The following is a 21,622-nucleotide window of genomic DNA, read 5'->3' on the forward strand; positions in this document are numbered from 1 at the left end:
AACCTAACCCATATTTGAAACGGAAACCGCTGATACCCGTCTCGGCTTTCGCCAAGTTGAAAATCGAACTGTGGCGAGCAAGCGATCTGTGTAAAAGTCGTTGCAATTGGCAGCATTAGAAGAACAAAAGGTTGCTAAAGGGGAAAACACAGTACGTAAAAATGCCAGAAAAGGATTCGACTCATACATAATTGTAAATTGAATTACGGGCGATATGTTTGGGGGTTTCCGTTGGTTTCAGTGATTGTCAGGGTGAAGTAGTCAGAAAACAGGGAAGTGTAGGCGACACAGCAGAGCTGTGGTAATACACTCACCCTCATTCCTCATTGGATGTGGGAATGTAATTGGTCTAAAAGACATTATCCAACTTTAACCATTGAGAATTTTAATATTCCTATAAACCCGGGGTTCTCATCTCCAGTCCGGTTTTCATCGTTTCCTTTATTAGAAGAGCGATTTTCTAGAGACACCACCCAAAGCGCCAGCATGCTGTGAACTGCACCAGTTCTTATTCTCATTAGAAATGTACAACATAAACCGTGTGTGTGCAAAAATGTGCAATCTCAATGCCCCCAGTTTTCGTAAACAAGGTTAGAGTATACAAATATAATTATCATTAAATATAATTATTAGTTATTCTTCCTTCAGACTCATTGCTGCGCACAAGCAGAATTTTCCAAAACGTTTTTTTTTGTTTCAGAGCAACATTGGCTCTGCGTTTTTAATGGTGGTTGTTCAAAACATAATCTAACAACACGGGTTACGAGACATAAATTAATAATCTTGAAACCTAAAACATGATTTAGTTCCTCTTGAGCTCAAAGAAGTGAAAACATTTTTGGGTGGGCTGATCTAAGCATGGCGAGGTACAGATTGCATACAGTATGTTCGTTTCTCTAATTTATCTCGGTGCGGCAATTATGCCACAGCTCAATTTATAAAAAGCTGCAGCGTCACTTGCTTTCACAAAGGAAGAGGAAGCCTGACTGGGACGAGACTCAGTGGAAATGTAAGATATCCAATGCAGTGGGAAATGAGAGTTACGGTTTCTACGGTCTGTCTCCTGACAGGTGAGAGGGTTTGTTTCTTTGGTTTTATTTTTTAAGGTTTATTTTTCCGCTATATCTTCACCGACCTCTCCGCAAGAGCTCAAAGTAAATGGCAGAAGTGTCTAACCGAGGCACCAAAACACTTTCTTAATGTTAGCATCGGTAAGGTCAAGGTCAGTATGAGCTGGAGCGCTCACCTGGTTAAATTCCAGTCTTGCTTCAGTTGGTGAAGGAGTGTCTTACTCTTCTGCCTGATCTGCTGTGTGTCACCCAGGTAGGCGCTGCTCTTCAATTGTGCGAAGAGTGTCTTATTTTATATACATTTGTAAAACAATCCTTTTCTTATTTTAATACACAAGCAATAGTGTACACTTTTTTTAGCTATTACAGTCTCAATGCCATACTGTTGTTAAACAATACCCTTCTAAAATTATTTTACAGACCTCAGTCTGTAATAACCTTGAATACTTAATGCAAAACTGTCTTCGGAATAAAGTAATTTAGATCCGGGATTAAAAACTTGAAGACTCAGCTCTCCTGGGGATAATTTACAGACTCACCTCAAAACGTTAATTTAAGATCTTCAAAAACAGGATGAGCTTCAAATGAACAACTAACTCTTCAAACCCATTGCCAAGAAGAGAAGTGCCATGTTTGTGTCTCTGTTCCACGTGCTGCTCTCTCCTGCCACTGTAGATCTGCGCCCCTGTTCCTCCACTCTGATGCCCCAGCGCCCCAGTCCAGGGGTTGTTCATGGGGCTCCTTCAAGAAGCTCCTACTCCAGACCTGGTGAAAGAGTTGAACTGTGAAATCAAGTAGTTTGTGCAACAGACTAAGAGATGAGAGAATCACAAAGGATCCTCGATCTCATGGTATGCTTAAAAAATATTGAAGATCTCCTTGAAAATTACTTACTGAGCACCCCAGGTGCCTAGAGGTTATTTTACAGAAAGTACTCTTCAAAACCATGTCTGCTGGGTGATCTTTAGCCTGATCTGTGTGCGCAGTGAATTTCCTGAGCTCTGTATCTGTTCTGTTCTGTTCTGAAAACCAAGTTTTCATTTAAAACGTGCACATACTTCTGTATATGAGTGGTGGGCATCTCCAGTTCTTGAGTGCTTGAAATCATCAGCAGCCTTTGTCTTCTCTGCCACTGCCTTGAAAAGCTTGGGGCTAACAATGGTATATTGTCTAGAAACGTAGTATACAGTATGTGCAGCTTTTCTACAGTTAAACATAGAGAGTGGTACAGTTAGAAAAATGTAATATAAAAGGGAATATTAGAAAGAAAATCAATTCTATAAGAACCATAATGGAAAAGAAAAATATTGTTAAATATAGAATTTTAAATACTCTTATTTCTATATAGATGGCTGTACATTGGTGCAATGGTTAGCATTGCTGTCTAACAGCGCTGGAGCCCTGGGTTCAATTGTGGACCTGGGGTGCTATCTGTGTGGAGTTTGTATGTTCTGCCCATACTTGTGTGGGTTTCTGGGTGCTCCGGTTTTCCTCCTACAGTCCAAAAACATACTGATCGGTTAATTGGATTTTGAGAAAAAGTGGTCGTGGTGTGGGTTGTGCATTTCAGTGTTTGTATAAGTTGGCCATGTGATGGACTGGCATCCTGTCCAGGGTGTATCCCACCTTGCGCCTGTTGAATGCCAGGATACGCTCTGGCTGCCCCACGACCCTGTAGTGGAAGAAACAGTTCGAAGATGGCTGGATATTTCATATATCGGCTTTTTGCTCTCCTCCTGGTACTTTTGTTGAACTCTGAAAATCTGACTCTCTCCTGGGAGACTGTGGCTCTGGTCTGCTGTTGTCTTTTCCTGACACTTTCTTTCTCTGAAGTTCTAGGCTGTGTAACGTCAGCAGAGAGGAGAGTGAGTGGATCTGAAGGAGGAAGTGTAGAGATTCAGTGCGACTATCCAGATGGGTATCAGTACAAGAAGAAGTACTGGTGTCGGCATCCCTGTGGGAATAAGGATGTTCTCATTAAAACTGGCAAGACGGACACTGTGGTCTCTGTGGGGAGATTCTCTCTCTATGACAACGTCTCAATCAGGACCTTCACTGTGACCATGAGCAGACTGACCCTGCAGGACACTGGGGTGTATTACTGTGGACTGGAGCAATGGGGGACTGACAGACTCTCAGAAATACATCTGAGGGTCAGGAAACATACACAAGGTATAAATCAATGTAAGATTTTGCCCTGTCTTTTAAATGACCAGTTTGTGATTTGATGTGTGGATTGAATGTAAAACCAAATGAGGAATATGAATACACAGACCCACTGCTGTCTGATTCCCAGCAAATATGGCTCCTCAGGCTCAGGATTTAAGGGGACCAAGAAATTCTAAATGTCATATCAGTTTCTGGAGTATGTTAAGAACTTGATTGTATATAGTATTAGTTCCTTGATACTCAGTTTTCTCGTGTCTTGGCATCTACCAACAAATATGCTTACAGAACAAGCCAGATAACATCACTGCTTTAGGGTTTCTTCAGACAGTCCCTCTTCCCTTTCCAAGATACATTATTAGCTGTTTCAAAACTACACTGAATTGTTCTGTGACTTGCTTCCCAGCTCAGACCTCAATACTGATGTGTCTTTGTCTGTCCAGCAATGACAGTGTCCAACCTGTCCACCTCCATGCCTGTGTCTGTACTGATGGACATTACTGAGACAGCACCCATGGACAGTTCCACCCAGTTGGCCGGAGGTGAGTGGATAGAGGTGTCTGTAAGGATCTGCAGAAGAGAGGGCAGTTTGTCAGAGGTACAGGCCCACAGTTCCTTCTCTGTGTTGTGTGTGTATTGTGCACCAGCCCAAGACACGCTGTGGGGCTTTACTCTCATAAAACTGTTGTTGATCTTACTGTCTGGATCCAGTCCAGTAGAGAAGATAAAGTCTACAGTGCCTTGCAAAAGTATTCAACCCCTATGGACATTTTCACATTTTATTGTGTTACAGCATGGAACCATGATGTATTTAACCGAGAATTTTTGCCACTCATCAACACAAAGTACTCTATAATGTTAAAGTGAAAAAAAATCCAGACTTTTTACTACATTAATTAAAAATAAAAAACAGAAAATAATTGAATCCATAAGTATTCACCCCCTTGCTTTGACACACCTAAATTACCTCTGAAGTAACCAACTTTCTTCTCCAAGTCACATAATTATTTGACTGGAGTGCAGTTGAGGTGTTTCACATTATTTCAGAAGTAATACACCTGTGTCTGGGAGCTTCCCCACTTAGTGAGTGCATTCCAAGGAAAAGAAAGACCAAGGAACATTCCAAGCAGATCCGAGTCAAAGTTCTTGAAAAATACCGGGCAAAGATTTAAGAAAATTTCCAAGGCATTGAATATACCTCAAAGTGAAGTCCATCATTAAAAAGGTGAGAAATTATGTAACAACTGTGAATCTGCCCAGAACTGGCCATCCTCCAAAACTGAGTGTCAGGGCAAGAAGAGCTCTAGTAAGGGAGGCCACCAAGAGGCCTACGCCAACTCTAAAGGAGTTACAGTCCTCCATGACAGTGATGGGAGAAACTGTGCGTGAGACATCAATAGCACGCACACTTCATAAACCTGGCTTGTACGTAAGGAGGGCAAGAAGAAAGCCTTTGTTGAAAAAAAATCATATCACATCTCAGCTGGAGTTTGCCCAAAGACATGTGAGAGACTCAACAATTTGGAGGAAGATTCTATGGTCTGATGAGACCAAAATTGAACTTTATGTTTGGCGCAAACCTAACACAGCACATCACACCGAGAACACCATCCCTACAGTGAAGCATGGTGATAGCAGCATCATGCTTTGGGGATGCTTCTCTGCAGCAGGGACTGGAAAACTCATGACGATTGAAGGAAAAATGGATGGAGCTAAGCACAGAGAAATCCTGGAGGAAAACATGCTGCAATCCGCAAGAGCACTGGGACTTGGAAGACTATTCATTTTCCAGCAGGACAATGACCTGAAACATACAGCAAAAGCCACACTGGAGTAGCTTTGAACCAAAAATGTCCTGGAGTGGCCCAGTTAAAGCCCAGACCTCAATCCAATTGAGCATCTTTGGAATGACTTAAAAATTGCTGTTCACAGACGGTCTCCATCCAACTTGATCCAAATTTTACCCAGAAGAATGGGCAAAAATTCCAGTGTCAAGATGTGCAACGCTGACAGAGATTTACCCAAAGAGACACAGCTGTAATTGCTGCCAAAGGTGGTCCTACCAAGTATTAACGCTGGGGTTGGCGAATACTTATGCATTCAATTATTTTCTGTTTTTTATTTTTAATTAAATTTAGCAAAATGTCTGGATTTTTTTTTCACTTTGACATTATAGAGTATTTTGTGTTGATGAGTGGCAAAAATTCTCAGTTATATACATCATGGTTCCATGCTGTAACACAATAAAAGGTGAAAAAGTCCAAGTGGGGGTGTGTCACGTTTAAAACTGTTCAGCCAGCCGCAAGACAGCAAACAGACACTTGTAACTTCATTGCTGAAAGTTCATAAAATTCTACATCAATGGGTCTTCTGCTTGCTGTGCACATTGAATAACAGTATATATATTTTAATTTTTTGTACACATATATAGAAACAGACAAAAAATTACAGCTGTTACTTTAACACTGTGGCACAACGGATTTTCTTTTTTCTAAAACTCCCACTGTAGACCACTATCAATTTTTTTCTACCTTTCCGCCGCCTGAGAATGTGGTACCAGTCTCGGCTCAGCTACAACTGCTCCTCATGTGACTGCACTGGTGTTCAGTCAGAACCTTGTCAAGAGTCTTAGAGCCAAAGCGCCTTTCTCGCACCCCCGAGAGCATTATTTCGCTCTAAAATACAAAAACTCACAAAATACAAAAAGCGCACTTTTTTTCTCCTCGCTTACACAGTGCTTTTAACTTTTTTCTTTCCGTCCCCGGAGCGCATTATTTTGCCTTACTTTTGCTTTTCTTTTTCTCTTTACTTTCTGACCGTCTGCTCATACACGCGCTTTCAAACGCATCTTTATTTTTATTTTTTTCTTCTTCGTTCTCAATGCATTTTTTGTAATGTTTTGTAACTTGCTCTCTCCTGAGCGCATTTCAGAGCAGCCCTTTACTCCTGTCTCAGAAAGACATCGACTGAATCGGTGTTTGCCGCGGCTCCAAGAACCGTATTGTTACACCTCTTGCAAACGGCACTTTGACCCCCTTCAGAAAACCTTAAACTCTTCAGACGTCTTCACTACACTCACTTACCGGATGTCTAGACTGTCTACAGTATATTGCTACACCAAAATGCAGGATTGTTCTGGAAAATAAGACAAAAGCAGTTTCAACCTTGCTGGCCAAAAATACTGATTTTCTTTTTTCTTCTTTGCCATCTTGAGTGACAGCACTGGCTTTTCTGCCTGAAATGGACACAGGGAGTGTGTGACTGTACACCTCAGCTCGATTCCTACACCTCACCCTGAGGAACATGTTCTCACCCCAGAATGGCCTGGAATAGTCACATCTGTCCTGTCAAGCGCTGAGACTGACACGAGGGTTCTCGCATCACAATGTGAACTTTCCTAGCATGAGAGCTTTCATTAATGACTTTAATCAAACTAAAATAAGTGCAATGACTTGGTAACTGCTGCTGCCTCATAGCATCTGAACATCTGGCCAGTGATGTCATGTGACATCTGCAGTCAGAACCACAGCATCAAGAGTCGACCTGCTAAAACACTTCCGAAGCTGATTGATACCTTGTTTTTTGCCCCCTTGTGGGAAAACAATTATACCCCTTGAAGTAAAGAGGTACTTTTTGGAAGTCGTGTATTTTGGTGATTATAGTCCTGAGAGACTTAAAATCAAGGAACAGTGTAACCTGTGGAAACAGTTTTTTGGAATAATGAAGCCACAGGACTGTGTGCTGATGGGCCGCCTGATTTGAGCTTCAGATCTGCTTACAACAGTTCCTGGGTCTTATTTCTGACATTTTCCAACTCTTCATCCTGTATTGCAGGCTCTAATGTGAAATCACGTGTACCTGGGCACCAGACCAACTGGGACAGCAAAGGTACAGGACCACACCTGTCACACTGTGACCTGGGTTAATCTGTACAGGTCTCTGATCTACCTGGGAGTCTTTGCTGCACTGAGGACCTGAAGTCAGTGCTCAGCAACCATGCATCACTCATTTAAGCCTTTGCCTAGTTATGAATATCCACCCATTTTCTAACTGGTTCAGAGACTAGAGCCTATCCATGTACACTCTGGTTGGGAAGCAAGTTCATAGCAAAGTACATAAATGCACACACACACCATGGCCAATTTCCCAGAAGCCAATTAACCTACCAATATGTCTTTGGGAGGAAATTCTTGTGAACTCAGGGAGAACATACAAACTCCCCCCAGATAGCACCCCAGGAATTGAACCCAGGGTCCCACCACTGTGCCACTATTATCAAAAAGTTAATATGGTGTAAAAATTAAAATTAAGAACAGAAAAATAAATGAATACTGATTTTGGCTCATTTTTTAAACAGCACTCACATTGCTGTGATTTCTGTATTAATAAAACAGAACATCTATCGGATCTATAGTGAAAAAAAACACTTGAATACAGAAAGAAATACTCATACTCATTCTGGGCTGGGTCACCATAACTTATAAAGATGCTTTACTTTTACTTAGAGCTAGTATAATTTACTTACTCATGTAGTTTAATCATCAGGTTAAAGATCTTTTGGACAATAGCAGCTGAAGGAAAATGCTGCCACTTACAACAAACACTCGATTACCACTTCCTGGAAAAAGTTAGAGTATTCAGTTCGTTTCAAGCGTCCCTCTGACAGTGGAAATAAAGCTTGCGTATAACACTCATGGGTGTATCTGTTAGTAAAGTTCATACTGTACATCCACTTACCAATCGTGTGCTCACCCTAAGGCTAGGATTGGCACACAATGGAAACAAACTGATTAAACGCAACAAAAACAGTAACCACAAAAAACACTCCCTTTAGTTAGTGCCTACTGAGGAAGTTCTCAGATCCTCTCACCCAAGTGTGTGACATTTCTGTGGCAGATCTGATACACAAAGACAGAGAAATATAATGGCAACAGCATAATTCTTATTCATGCACTCTTTAAAATGCAATATTTGAATGCAAGTTTTAGAAAATGACTCGGTACAAAGTATTGTTCCCTACTCCCACAATGCTTTGTGTAAAGACAAATTCTCCTGTTCTCAGTCATCATTATGTCTGTGTTTCCTGTTAGGTCCATTGAGATGCTCCTGCAAGTACATTTTAGGACTTTTAAAAATTTTGTCTTGTGATCTCCTCTGTCCATGACTAAAGAGACTCAGTTCCTCTAATCTGGGCTGTTAAAATGCTGCTCAGCAGTACAATGAGTGAAATATATTTTAACCTTATGGAAGGCTTCTGACTCAGTGTCTCAGCCAGTAGCAGTGTTCACGGTGAGTGCTATCCAGGTGTGGTTTAAGCTATAGCAGGACCAGGATTCTCCAAACAGCAGCAAACAATTTAAAAATAGTTACAAACACAGGGTTACAAAAATAGAGAATATCAGGAATAGGCCATATCGGCTAGTCAATTAAATAATCATTACCCCCAACTTGTAATGTTTCTTCTTTGTTCTCTGGCACAGCTTTGGCGAAAAGAGTAATAAATCAGACTCATTGAGTTCAATAAATTAATTAATGACAATACACCCACTAAACAACATGCCACATAAGCATACAACACACAAGGTACGCTACCAATTAGGCGTCCCACTGGCCAATGTCGTGATCACCCACAAGAACTCCACACTGCAACCATACCTCAAATCCACTTTCAAAGGCCAAAACAAGATAAAGATGCATTCCAAGCCAACAGAATACAACCTATAGTTAAATCTCTCTCTACAACTCTGGATTTTTAACTGAGGGATTCTCTAAACAGGAATCCAGGCTTCCTAAAAACAACAGAATGGCAAGCTCTTCTAAAAAGCTTCAAATATTTATCTCCAATATAGTTTTCCTGGCTGATCTGGACAAGGCCCTCTTATGTGGCACACACCTGATTCTCCGTGTCCTCCTATCTCAGGACATTTCTGTCTTTTTCTCTGTAACTGCTTTGGAGTGTTTTTATGCTGTGTTCTAGAATATTGATGACACTCTCCATCATTTACCAGGAACCTAATTAACTTTAATTTTGAACTTTGGTTCAACTACATAAAGGTAAATCAATGTATTCTTGACGATTGCTTTGATCGCTGATTCTCAGCAAACATCTCCTCCAGAAGTTCTGATATAATGTTGATATTAGCCAGGTGTTACACATTGTATCTAGATTCCTCAAGACACTGCAAATGTCACCATTTCTGTAACCATACCAAATAAATAAAAACAAATAATCCCTTTTTATATATCTTATATATAAAATATATCTTATATAATATCTTGTTCTATTGCAGGACAGGTTGTGTTTGGAGTAAGCCTTGCGGTCGTTGTGTGCATCTTTGTGCTGGCAGCTGTTGTTCTCTGCATCAGAAGGCCAGGTAAGAGACTTAACAAACCTAAAGAGCAGGAGATGGACCAGATCCTTCAGGAACACTAGCCTCCATCTCATTGAATGCAAACCTGCCTTCAGCCTGACTTCCTACTGTTGTGCCCTAAGAGTCTCCCTCTTAAACATTAAGACAGAGGTTGAAAAAATTGCTTTGAACAGTGGAGGGTGGAGAGATGAAACATTAGAATCTAAATCTCATTCCATAGTTCAATCAATATTTCATATATGGTATAAAATACTTTAAATTATAAAATATGTTCATAATTACCAGGGTATTATAATGTTTTGAATTTAATATGTGCATTTTTCCACAAATTTAAGTTTACTTGTCATACATTTGGTGAACTCAAAATCTTTAGCAAGACAACACAGAAAATAGTTATTGCTCATTTGAAATAAACAGTGGACTCCGGTATTGTTGGCACCCCTTGATAAATATGAAGAAAAAAAAAAGTATAAAACAAATACTTAGTTCATTAAGCACTGAAATATATTTCCAACATAAGGAATTCATTATCCTGAATTAGTGATTCGATGGAATCTACCAAGACAAAAAACTATCACATTATAAATTATTTTCCCCACAATAAAAGAAACGCAACTATTGGCACCTCTGTTTTTAGTACTTGGTAGAGCCTCCCTGGGCAAGGATAATGGCAGTAAGTCTTTTCCTGTAATGCTTTATCAGGTTGGGGAACACATTGGGAGGAATCCTAGACCATCCCTCCATGCAGAACCTTTCCAGATCCTTGAGGTTTGTATTGTAGGTGTGAGCTTATGGACAGCCCTCTTCAGGCTCCGACCACAGGGTTCAAGTCAGGGGACTGAGACGGCCATGGCAAAAGACTGTTTGTCTTTTCTGTCAACAATTGCTTTGTTGATTTTGAAGTGTGTTTTGGTTCATTGTCATGTTGAAAGATCCATCTTCGGCCAAGACGCAGCCTTCTGGCAGAGGCAACTAGGTTTTTGGCCAAAATACCCTGGTAATTTTGAGAATTCATGGTGCCATCAATCTTAACAAGGGCCCCAGGACCACTGGCAGCAAAGCAGGCCCAGACCATCAAGGATCCCCCACCATATTTTACAGTAGGTACAAGTTCTTTTCGGTATACGCATTCCTCTGCTTACGCCAAACAAACCTGTGATGACTATGGCCAAAAAGTTCAATTCTGGTCTCACCTGACCACAGCACCCGCTCCCAGTCAAAGTGCCAATAGCGTTTGGTAAACTTCAATTTGCACTTCAATTTGTTCCTCTGCAACAGTAGGGGCTATCTTCTGGCAACCCTTCCAAATAGCTTGTTGGCATGGAGGTGTCATCTAACAGACATTTTTGAGATGGGATGACCCCACGATGCAACCAGTCCTTGTTTTTCTTTGCCACCCTCACCATCCTTCTCACTGTGCATGGGGACAAGATGGAGCTTGGGTCCTTTTCCTGGCAAATTAACCACTGTTGCAGCGGTGTAGAATTTTTAAATTGTTGCTCCGACAAGTCGATATTGGTGTTTTTAAGGTTTCACTTATTTTTTGTACCCATCATTTGCTTTGTGAAGATCAACAATGGTTCGCCTCATTTCTCTTGTTAGTTCTTTGACCTTCCCCATGCTGATGGATGACAAAAGGTTCTTCTGTGCGTGTTTGGTCATTTTTATACCCTAGGGAAACAGGAAGTCACTAAAGTACACACATTAGTTCCTTAAGACAAAATTAAACTAAAAAAAGTATAAATGTTATTTTTCAGATGTGTTTGATTGTTTTTGATGGGATCTTGAAGGGTGCCAATGTTTTTCAGGTAGAACAGCGTTACTTGTTTACAATTGAAGCGTGAAATGAAAAAAAATGTTTTAGAAAAAAAGGACAAGGATTCCCCTCACATATGAGTACAGAGCCACCTTAAACTGCATAGGATTTAAAGATCCCAGAAAACCCACTGGATTCTAGAACCTGAGGACTGGAGTGAGGAATTCCTGATCTGGGTCATCGTAGGAGACACAGACTTGGTCATATTTTAGATGAATGTTTCATGATCAATCAAACTTTGTACACCTGGTGACTAATACATCAATCTAAATTATACCGGTTCTCTCTTTGATTCTTAGGAAAGAAGTTGACGTCTCAGAGTGGTAAAACAAGCAGAGTGTCACGATCGCAAACCCCTCCTCTTAGGGATGCTCCAGTCCTTCTTTGTTCTGTACTCATTCCCTGCACCTGCCTCCGGTTCCTGCCCCCCTGTCCTATAAAAGCCAGACGCCCACTCTGTTCCGGGCTCTGCATTGGTTCCTGTACCAGGCAAGTCCGGGACCTGGAGCGCCTGGTCCCGTCAAGTTTTTAGTTCCTGTTTCTGTGCCAGTTCCGCCCCGGTTCCCGTTTTTAATCCCCTTTAGTCTTCGTCTCGGCTGGACCGCCCGGCTCTGGACTTTTGCCTTGTCTCGGATTCCCCTTTGGACTCAGTTTTGGACTGTTTGCCTCGGTCACACCTCCCCTGAACACCAGCGCACCATGGACACGTCCCCTGTTTTCATTCCTGACTCCTGCATGCTTTTTTCCCCCCATGTTTTCCTCACTCTTCCCCGGATTGTTTCGTCTGCATAGGGTCCTGAAAGAGTACTTTCGTTAGACAGAGCAAAGCTAAACCACGTTTGACTGTAGAAAAGTTACATTTTCAGTTATATCTACTGGAGCTATTTCACAGAAGTACAGCAGTAAAGTAACAGCCAGCCCTAAGTCATAGTATAACACATGGGCTTACCCAATGGGGCTGTAGCAACATTTACAAAATATTTTATTGACCAAATGTTTTACACTTGAAAGGAGGTCTGGTCTTGGTCAAACATCAAACGTCAAAGGTCAATTTCAGGGAGTGCGGGCGAGCTTTTGCCCCAAGCAAATTTCAGTGAGGATCCAGCCCATTTTGATAACAAGCTGCACAAAAAAAACCTTGCAATAATTGACTTCAATCTGAATCTTTGCATGTTTTGACATTGTTCCATGCAATCCCAGCAATGTGATTGTGGTGGTTGTGGAGGTGCCTCTGCCATTGCCTGGGTTGACCATTGGTGGAAAAGCAGTTATGTACTTAAATACTGCTTCTCCACCCCCTCCTGCAGAGAGTACACATTTGCTTTTTGTTTAGCTTTGGTCTGTCCAGTTCTGTCTCTTGGTGAAATGTACCTCAGGGCTCTGCTCACCTCATTTCCAGGCTCCCAGTTGGTTCAGCCCTGGTTTTCTCTTTTATAGGTCGGTGATCCCAGAGTTCAGAGTGCAGTTGCCAGCATGGATACACACTGTTCTTTGTTTGCGGCTTACACCAGTGTAAACTGACCAGTGTACTGGGGTCCTTCCACACAGCAGTTATTGGGGTCTAAATAAGATGTAGCAGCAAAGCTTTTCATTCTTCTTAGAGTTTAGTGAAAAACCTTTTCAAGAGTCTCTTACTGTTGCCTTGAATAGACAATCACCCTGGTACAACTTCTCTGCTGTAATCGCCTGCAGGAATGTGAGATGGGCCTCACTAATAAGCAGCAACACAAAGCAAGACATCAAAAATTAGGTCCATCGGGACACCTCCAGTGATGGAGTGCCCAACACTCACTACGTCTGTCTGCAGCCCTGAAAGGGGGAACCATCTCAGTCACAGACAGGACGTCTTTTGGTGCTAAGCCAGTGGAAGAGGATCAGTCAGTCTATTCCCTCTTGGTCTCCATGGGGCTATCAACTCTCCATGGAACAGCCTGGCCAGCACATTGCTTTGGATTAATTCAATGTTCACATTAGAAATCTCAAGATTTAAACTATTATTGATAAAGTTCAGCTCATATCTATAACTCCATATTTACTAGTCTTCAAGGAGACTAGTAACGGACATTACTTAATTATAGGAGACCTATTTACATTACAAGTGTTATAGTTAATGTATTAATACCATCAGGGCTCAAATACATTTGCAGTCTCTAAGTGAATCATCAGTCATGTGTGTCAAGGCTCATTCATTCACATTATTACTCCTGCTGGTGTGCTGTGCATGTTTGTGACAAGCTGGCCTTCAACTGCTATATCCTGACTTGAGGATCTTGTCTTTTTCCTTATAGGAGGCCTTTTAACAACATTTCGACCTGAAGAAGGCTGTTTTCTTTCTTCTCTTTTCAGCATGGAATAAACCTATTACTTGTTCCTATATTCTGATATTTTAAAATATCCAATATTTTAATTTAATATTTCGCATTCAATAATTTGACCTAAAATAAGACCGTGTACTGTCATTTTAAAAATAGTTTATTTTCATTATGGAACAAAAAAAATACAAAATGTTATCTAAGGTGAAAAGTAGATAGAAATGGGCCAATAAGCCACTATTGCTCAGGCTATAGCACATTCTGCTTCCTCTGCCTACAATTTCGGATTTTCAGATGCTCTCTTCCATCCATTTTCTAAACACTTCATTCAGTACAGATACACGCACACTGACACCAGGGCCAGTTTTCCCTGATGTCTTTTCACCTACCAGTATCTTTGGACTGTGAGAGGAAACCCTTGTGAATACAGAGAGAACAAACAATCTAAGAATTGGTTTCATTTTCTTTCAGCCTCCTTTCCATTTAAAAGGACTTTGTACCTATTGAATGATCTCAATGTGGCAGGGTTATGGGTAACACCCATATGGTAAGCAGGGTTATGGGCAAGCACCCCAGTTTGCTTCAGCCCTGAGCCAGACCCAGATAGATTCATGGTACAATTAAAAAACAACAGAGACTCCCACACATACTCAAAGTGTGACCATATCCTACAACAAAACCCACTGTGGTGCCACGTGGATGGGCACTATACTGTTAACAGCACTATCAGTGTATTAGGATCACCAGCCTGCGTGACTCTACCTTAGCTTTACTAGGAGGTCTCCCATCGAGGTAGTGGCCAGGCTCACACCAGCTGAGCTTCAGTTGTGAGTTGCATACTGTAGCTGCTGGCTGATTTATAAACAGCTCTTCTTCACCTGGGAGAAGGGTGAATAACTGATCCAATTAAGCCTTAACAGGATGGATGTATTCCTTTCCTCAGCCTTCAGCTGTCAAAGATTTTCAGATGGGAGGACCTGCTGGATTGCTGAGCTCCTGAGATCAGAGCCCGTGCCATAAACCAGCAGTGGGTTTTCAGAAATTGCACCTGCTCAGTCTGTGTTGTGAAAGGTGTAGGAGTAGATGTAGGTGGCAGTGTTGCCCAGGACATTTGCTCATTCCGCTCCTACTTAGCTCCCTCTGGATGGGGTTAGCCTCTTTATAATTGATCATTCCTTGGAAGTCTGGCTACAGTGTGAAGCAAACCCACAAGCAGTCTTGCTTCTCTCTGCAGCAGACCCTAACCGAGGTGTTTTACACGACTTCATATAACTCAGCGACGTCTTCCTCGGCGAATACTGCTCTCCTACTGGTTCGGCACGGAATTTCTCGAAGATCTCGTCATGCGCATCAATTACCTTCCAATTGTGTACAGCAGACTGCGCCTTTTCACGGCGCCCTCTAGTGGGTAGGGTCAATCATGACAGCCGGGACATCCCCTTAACCGCTCTATTTGGGGCATCGTGTAAAGGGAAAACAGAAAAAGGTTGAACTGTCGAGACATCTAGAAAATTAAATTAAAATTTTAATTAAATTAAAATGTCAAATACTGGCACTATGACAACTTCAGCTGTTATATATTGCTGCAGTGTGATTTATTTTCTATCATTCCGAGCTGTACACCCCAATTCAGCTACTGGGAAACGCCAAACATTAGTAAATGCTTTGTGATATGAAATTGCATAGTGATTTATTTATTATATATAATATTATATATTTGTATCAGAACAATATTGACTCTGTGTTTTAATGACAGTTATGCACATTTTCAAGACATAATCTAACAAGATAACTTGGGTTACGAACATAAATTAAAAATCTGAAAACCTAAAATATGATTTAGCTCCTCTTGAGTTCGAAGAAGTTTTTTTGATGACCGAAACTAAGCATGCTAAGGTAGAGTTTGCATTTGCTCGTTTCCCTAATTATTCTCGACGAGGCAGCTCTACCAAAACTCAATTTATAAAAAGCAGCAGCGTCACTTCCTTTCACAAAGCAAAACGGAGCCTGGATAGGACGAGTCTCAGTGAAATTGTACGTGTCCAAGTGCAACGGAAAATGAGAGCTGCGTTTCTGATGGTCTGTCTACTAGCAGGTGAGAAAGTTTGTTTCTTTGGTTTTATTTTTTAAGGTTTACTTTTCTGATATATCTTCACCTTCCTCTCCGCAAGAACTCAAAGTAAATGGTATAAGTGTCTACCGCCGAGGCACCAAAACACTTTCTTAATGTGAGCATGGGTAAGGTCAAGGTCAGTATGAGCTGGAGCGCTCACCTGGCTAAATTCCAGTCTTGCTTCAGTTGGTGAAGGAGTGTCTTACTCTTCTGCCTGATCTGCTGGGTAGTGGGGCTGCTGGCGCTGAATGTCTGCTGTGTGTCACCCAGGTAGGCGCTGCTCTTCAGATGAGCGATAAGTGTGTCTTTTTATTTTGAATATTTTTGAGTTCATTCTTAAATAAACAACCCTTTTCCAATTTTTAATTCACAAGCAATAGTGTGCACTTTTTTTTAGCTAGTACAAACAGTCTCGATACCATACTGTTGTAAAACAGAGTCATTTTAAAATGGTTTTACAGACCTCACCCAGATTGTAATAACCTTGATTAATTAAGGTAAACTGTCTTCGTAATCAAGTAATTTAGATCCGGGCTTAAAAACCAGAAAACTCAGCACTCCTGCAGATAATTTACAGATACTTTTGCATTAATATGTTAAGATCTTCAAAAGCAGGATGATTTTCCAATCCCTTTCCTCATTTCACATCAGATGAATTCTACTAACTCTTCAAACCTATTATCATTCGGGGCAGAGCAGTGGCTCTGTGGCTAAGGATCTGTGACTGGAAGGTTGCCTGTTCAAATCCCGCAGCTGGCAGAGGAATCCTACTCCGTTGGGCCCCTGAGCAAGACCCTTAACCCCAACTGTTCCAGGAGTGCTGTATAAATGGCTGACCCTGCGCTCTGACCCCAAGCTTCTCTCCCTGTCTGTGTGTCTCATGGAGAGCAAGCTGGGGTATGCGAAAAGATCATTTCTAATACAAGCAATTGTAAAGGGTTAATAAAGTGATGTTGTTGTTTGTTTTGTTTTGCCAAGAAGAGAAGTGCCATGTTTGTGTCTCTGTTCCACGTGCTGCTCTCTCTTGCCACTGTAGATCTGCACCCCTGTTCCTCCACTCTGATGTCCCAGTGCCCCGGTCCAGGGGTTGTTCATGGGGCTCCTTCAAGAAGCTCCTACTCCACACCTGGTGAAAGAGTTGAACTGTGAAATCAAGTAGTTTGTGCAACAGACTAACAGATTTCAAAACTAAAAAGATCCTCATTTCATGGTGTGGCGAGAAATGTTTTTTTACTTGTTCACACCTTCATAAAGACGCAAGCAATTTCGGCTGAAAGCGAAAAAGAAGATCAAGCACCTGACCACCCAAAGCCCTTAGAGGTTATTTTGCAGAAAGTACTCTTCAAAACCATGTCTGCTAGGTGACTTTTAGCCTGATCTGTGTGCACAGTGAATTTCCTGAGCTCTGTATCTCTTCTGCCTCTTTTCACAGCCCACCTCTCAACCTGAAACCCCTCAAAGCCACTGTTGTGTCGTATTATGACTATGTCCTCCACCCCTGTATTTCAGAATGCTTATTTGCATATTACTACTTACACTACTTTAAATACCCATTTATTTACTGTATCTGTTTATCTACTCTTTACATTGTTAAATTTTTACTTATATACCAATACTACCTCAATAGCTGCTAATGATTCTCAATCCCCCCTCGTGTGTGTTCTTCAGTGTTGTACTGTGACATTATGCCCATTGTTTCTAATGTATTGTGCACCTTGGGCCAGGAGAAACTATATTTCGTTTATTAGCCATCTCGAATTTCTTGCATTAGGAATTTGTCTTTTCACATACCCCAGCTTGCTCTCCATGAGACACACAGACAGGGAGAGAAGCTTGGGGTCAGAGCGCAGGTTCAGCCATTTATATGGTGCCCCTGGAGCAGTTGGGGTTAAGGGCCTTGCTCAGGGGCCCAAGGGAATAAGATTCCTCTGCTGGTCATTGAATCTGAACCGGCAACCTTCAAGCCACAGGCGCAGATCCTTAGCCACAGTGCCAGCACACTGTATAAGTGCAGAATGACAATAAAGTGAACTGAACTGATGTGGGTTCGACGGGACAGTGCCGCTGCTGTCCAGCTGTAATATTCTGAATGCAGTTCAGAACCCACTCATGGGTGGATGATGGATCCTAAAATATAAACCACAATTCAGTTTTGTATAATGATAATAAAATATGACACAATACATGAACTCCTGAAAGAAATGAGTGGTAATATTGAAATATGCTATTTTCTAAACCTGCTTTTCATTTCAAACCTGCACATACTTCTGTATATGAGTGGTGGGCATCTCCAGTTCTTGAGTGCTTGAAGTCATCAGCAGCCTTTGTCTTTTCTGCCACTGCCTTTAACAGTTTGGAGCTAACAAGGGTATATTGTCTAGAAACGTTAGACAAAAACGTTTAGTTAAAAACGTTTAACTACAGTTAAACATAGAGAGTGGTACAGTTAAAATTAGATATTAAAGGGAATATTAGAATGAATGTTGATTCTATAAGAAGCATAATGGAAAAGAAATAAACTAGAGAAATGTATATATTCTTATTTCTACGGTATATAGAGGGCAGCACGTTCATGCAGTGGTTAGCATTGCCCTGGGTTCAGTTCTGGAGCTGGGGTGTTATCCCTGTGGAGTTTGTATGTTCTGCCAATACTTGTGTGCGTTTCTGGGTGCTCCGGTTTCCTCCTACAGTCCAAAAACATTCTTGTAGGTTAATTGGATTTTGAGAAAAAGTGGCCGAGGTGTGGGTTGTGCGTTTCAGTGTTTGTATAAGTTGGCCACGTGATGGACTGGCATCCTGTCCAGGGTGTATCCCGCCTTGCGCCTGTTGAATGCCAGGATATGCTCTGGCTGCCCCACGACCCTGTAGTGGAAGAAACAGTTCGAAGATGGCTGGATATTTTATATATCGGCTACTTGCTGTCCTCCTGGTCCTTTTGAATCTGAGTTGAACTCGGACAATCTGACTCTCTCCTGGGAGACTGTGGCTCTGGTCTGCTGCTGTCTTTTCCTGACACTTTCTTTCTCTGAAGTTCTAGGCTGCGTGATGTCAGCAGAGAGGAAAGTGAGTGGATCTGAAGGAGGAAGTGTAGAGATTGAGTGCCGCTATCCAGATGGGTATCAGTACAAGGAGAAGTACTGGTGTCAGCATCTCTGTGGGAATAAGGATGTTCTCATTAAAACTGGCAAGACGGACACTGTGGTCTCTGTGGGGCGATTCTCTCTCTATGACAACGTCTCATTCAGGACCTTCACTGTGACCATGAACAGACTGACCCTGCAGGACACTGGGGTATATTACTGTGGACTGGAGCAATGGGGGACTGACAGACTCTCAGAAATACATCTGAGGGTCAGGAAACATACACAAGGTATAAATCAATGTAAGATTTTGCCCTGTCTTTTAAATGACCAGTTTGTGATTTGATGTGTGGATTGAATGTAAAACCAAATGAGGAATATGAATACACAGACCCACTGCTGTCTGATTCCCAGCAAATATGGCTCCTCAGGCTCAGGATTTAAGGGGACCAAGAAATTCAAAATGTCATATCAGTTACTGCAGTATATTGAGAACTTTATTGTATATAGTATTAGCTTTTGAAACTTAGTTGTGCATAGTTTTAATATAAATATAATTGTCTTTCAGCATCACAGTACAGTATATCACAGTCAAAATGTCTTGCGGAACAAGTCAGATGACATCACTGCCTCATGGTTTCTGCAGGCAGTCCTTTCTTTTCAAAGACACCTAATTAGATGTTTGGATCCATTCTAAAGTAGGACTTTGATTCGGGAAGAAACAATAAGAATGATTTCAACAGTTTAGAGAAGCTACTGTATTTGTTACACACTTCAGCAGTGAAACAGATGCTCTTGTTGAGATGTAGATCAGCATAAATTTGTTTCCTTTCATGTTTCAGAAAGCAGACAGTCTGCCCACTGTGTGGCTCTGTGGTAGTGAAGAGTCTTTATGTAGGCTGACCAGGGACAGTCATTGTGTGGGATTTCCATTCTGTGTTGTGGTTTAAATGCATTCACTCCAGTGTGTGCTTCTTCCTAACATGACACTGCTGAGTGTAACAGCACTCGAGACTTTCCTGTGTTTTAGAGCTCAGGGAAGGAGACAATGTTGATGTCTCTCAGGAAGGCCTTTCATCATAAACTTGATTCAAAATGTCACTGAATTGTTCTGTGACTTGCATCCCGGCTCAGACCTCAATACTGATGTGTCTTTGTCTGTCCAGCAATGACCATATCCACCTTGTCCACCTCCATGCCTGTGACTGTACTTATGGACGTTACTGAGACAGTAGCCATGGAAAGTTTCACCCAGTTGGCCGGAGGTGAGTAGAAAGAGGTGTCTGTGAGGATCTGCAGATGAGAGGGGAGTTTGTCAGAGGTACGGGGCCAGAGTTCCTTCTCTGTGTTGTGCGTGTATTGTACACCAGCCCAAGACACGCTGTGGGGCTTTACTCTCATAAAACTCCTGTTGATCTTACTGTCTGGATCCAGTCCAGTAGAGAAGATAAAGTCTAGATTCAGCCTCAGAAATGAAAGAGAGAGAATCCAGATTTAAGACTTTACTGACAGAGGGCAGAAAAACAAACAGTCTGAGAAGCACAATACTTCAGCTGCAGGGAAGTATCAGCTGAAGCACAAAGGGGAAACAAGGAAGAGAGAGAGAATCTCTGTCATGTTTAAAACTTTTCTGCCAGGCACAAGGAAGCAGGCAGACACTGCTAACCACATTTCTGACAGCTCTACAAAGTGTACATCAATGTGTATTCTGCTTCCTATGAATATTTATATGCATTTTTTATTTTGTTGCACATTCTTATGTAGAAGCAAACAGACAAAAATTGACAGCTGTTCCTTTAACACTGATTTGTAACTGGCAAACAGCAAATTCACCCCCTTCAGGGAACCTTAAACTCTCCAGACTTCTTCACTACACTCCCTTACCTAATGTCTAGTAAAGTCCCTTTTCAGGCCATTAAGGCTCATGGGGGAATGGGCCATCTGACACAAGAGGTGGAGGTGATGTGGTTAGCATCACGCTCCGGCTGGCCTATTACCCCCAAAAGGATTAATCCCTGGTACTCATTTGGAAAGCAGGTTGAGTGGATCTGGGAGCCGTCTGGAAGGAATTAGAGCAAGCTACATCACCTGCCCCTACCTGGGATTGAACGCGGGACCTTTTACCCAAGAGCTAGACGCTCTTACTGTCTGAGCTACCACAGCTCCACCTAATGTCTAGACTCTGTCTATATTGTTACAACAAAATGCAGGATTGCTCTGGAAAAGTAGACAAAAACTGTTTCATCCCAGCTGGACAGAAATACTGATTTTCTTTTTTCTTCTCTGCCATCTTGAGTGACAGCACTGGGTTTTCTGCCTGAAATGGACACAGGGAGTGTGTGATTGTACACCTCAGCTCGACTCCTACAGCTCACCCTGAGGAACATGTTATCACCCCAAAAGTAACCTGGAATAGTCACATCTGTCCTGTCAAGTGCTGAGACTGACATGAGGGTTCTCACATCACAATGTGAACTTTCATAGCATGAGAGCCTTCAACAATTGGCTTAATCTAATTTAAATGAGTGCAATGACTTGGTTAGCACAGATGCCTTATGGCATCTTAACATCTTGCTAGTGATGTGTCATTTGATCTGACATCTGCAATCATGAGCCTGCTAGAACAGTTCTACAGAGGAGTGATACCAACAGAAGGAGTAATACCATGTTTTTGCCCCTTTGTGGAAAAACACA

The 21,622-nt window shown here is 41.8% G+C and overlaps 2 protein-coding genes across 2 annotated transcripts; both read left to right on the forward strand.

The window, feature by feature from the left end:
- The first annotated feature begins 1,021 nt into the window (after positions 1-1,021).
- LOC148830814 (CMRF35-like molecule 5) lies at positions 1,022-10,338 on the forward strand. Its single transcript, XM_088919980.1, has 6 exons — positions 1,022-1,070; positions 2,904-3,254; positions 3,680-3,778; positions 7,071-7,124; positions 9,527-9,610; positions 10,310-10,338. The coding sequence occupies exons 1-6, from the start codon at positions 1,022-1,024 to the stop codon at positions 10,336-10,338; spliced, it is 666 nt and encodes a 221-aa protein (XP_088776106.1).
- A 5,430-nt stretch (positions 10,339-15,768) lies between these two features.
- Positions 15,769-20,370, forward strand: LOC148830815 (CMRF35-like molecule 5). Its single transcript, XM_088919981.1, has 4 exons — positions 15,769-15,830; positions 18,880-19,218; positions 20,095-20,193; positions 20,363-20,370. The coding sequence occupies exons 1-4, from the start codon at positions 15,794-15,796 to the stop codon at positions 20,368-20,370; spliced, it is 483 nt and encodes a 160-aa protein (XP_088776107.1). The 5' UTR covers positions 15,769-15,793.
- The last annotated feature ends 1,252 nt before the right edge of the window (positions 20,371-21,622 follow it).

The sequence above is a fragment of the Atractosteus spatula genome, chromosome 7 (genome assembly GCF_055471065.1).
Source record: "Atractosteus spatula isolate fAtrSpa1 chromosome 7, fAtrSpa1.hap1, whole genome shotgun sequence".
Classification (NCBI taxonomy): Eukaryota; Metazoa; Chordata; class Actinopteri; order Semionotiformes; family Lepisosteidae; genus Atractosteus; species Atractosteus spatula.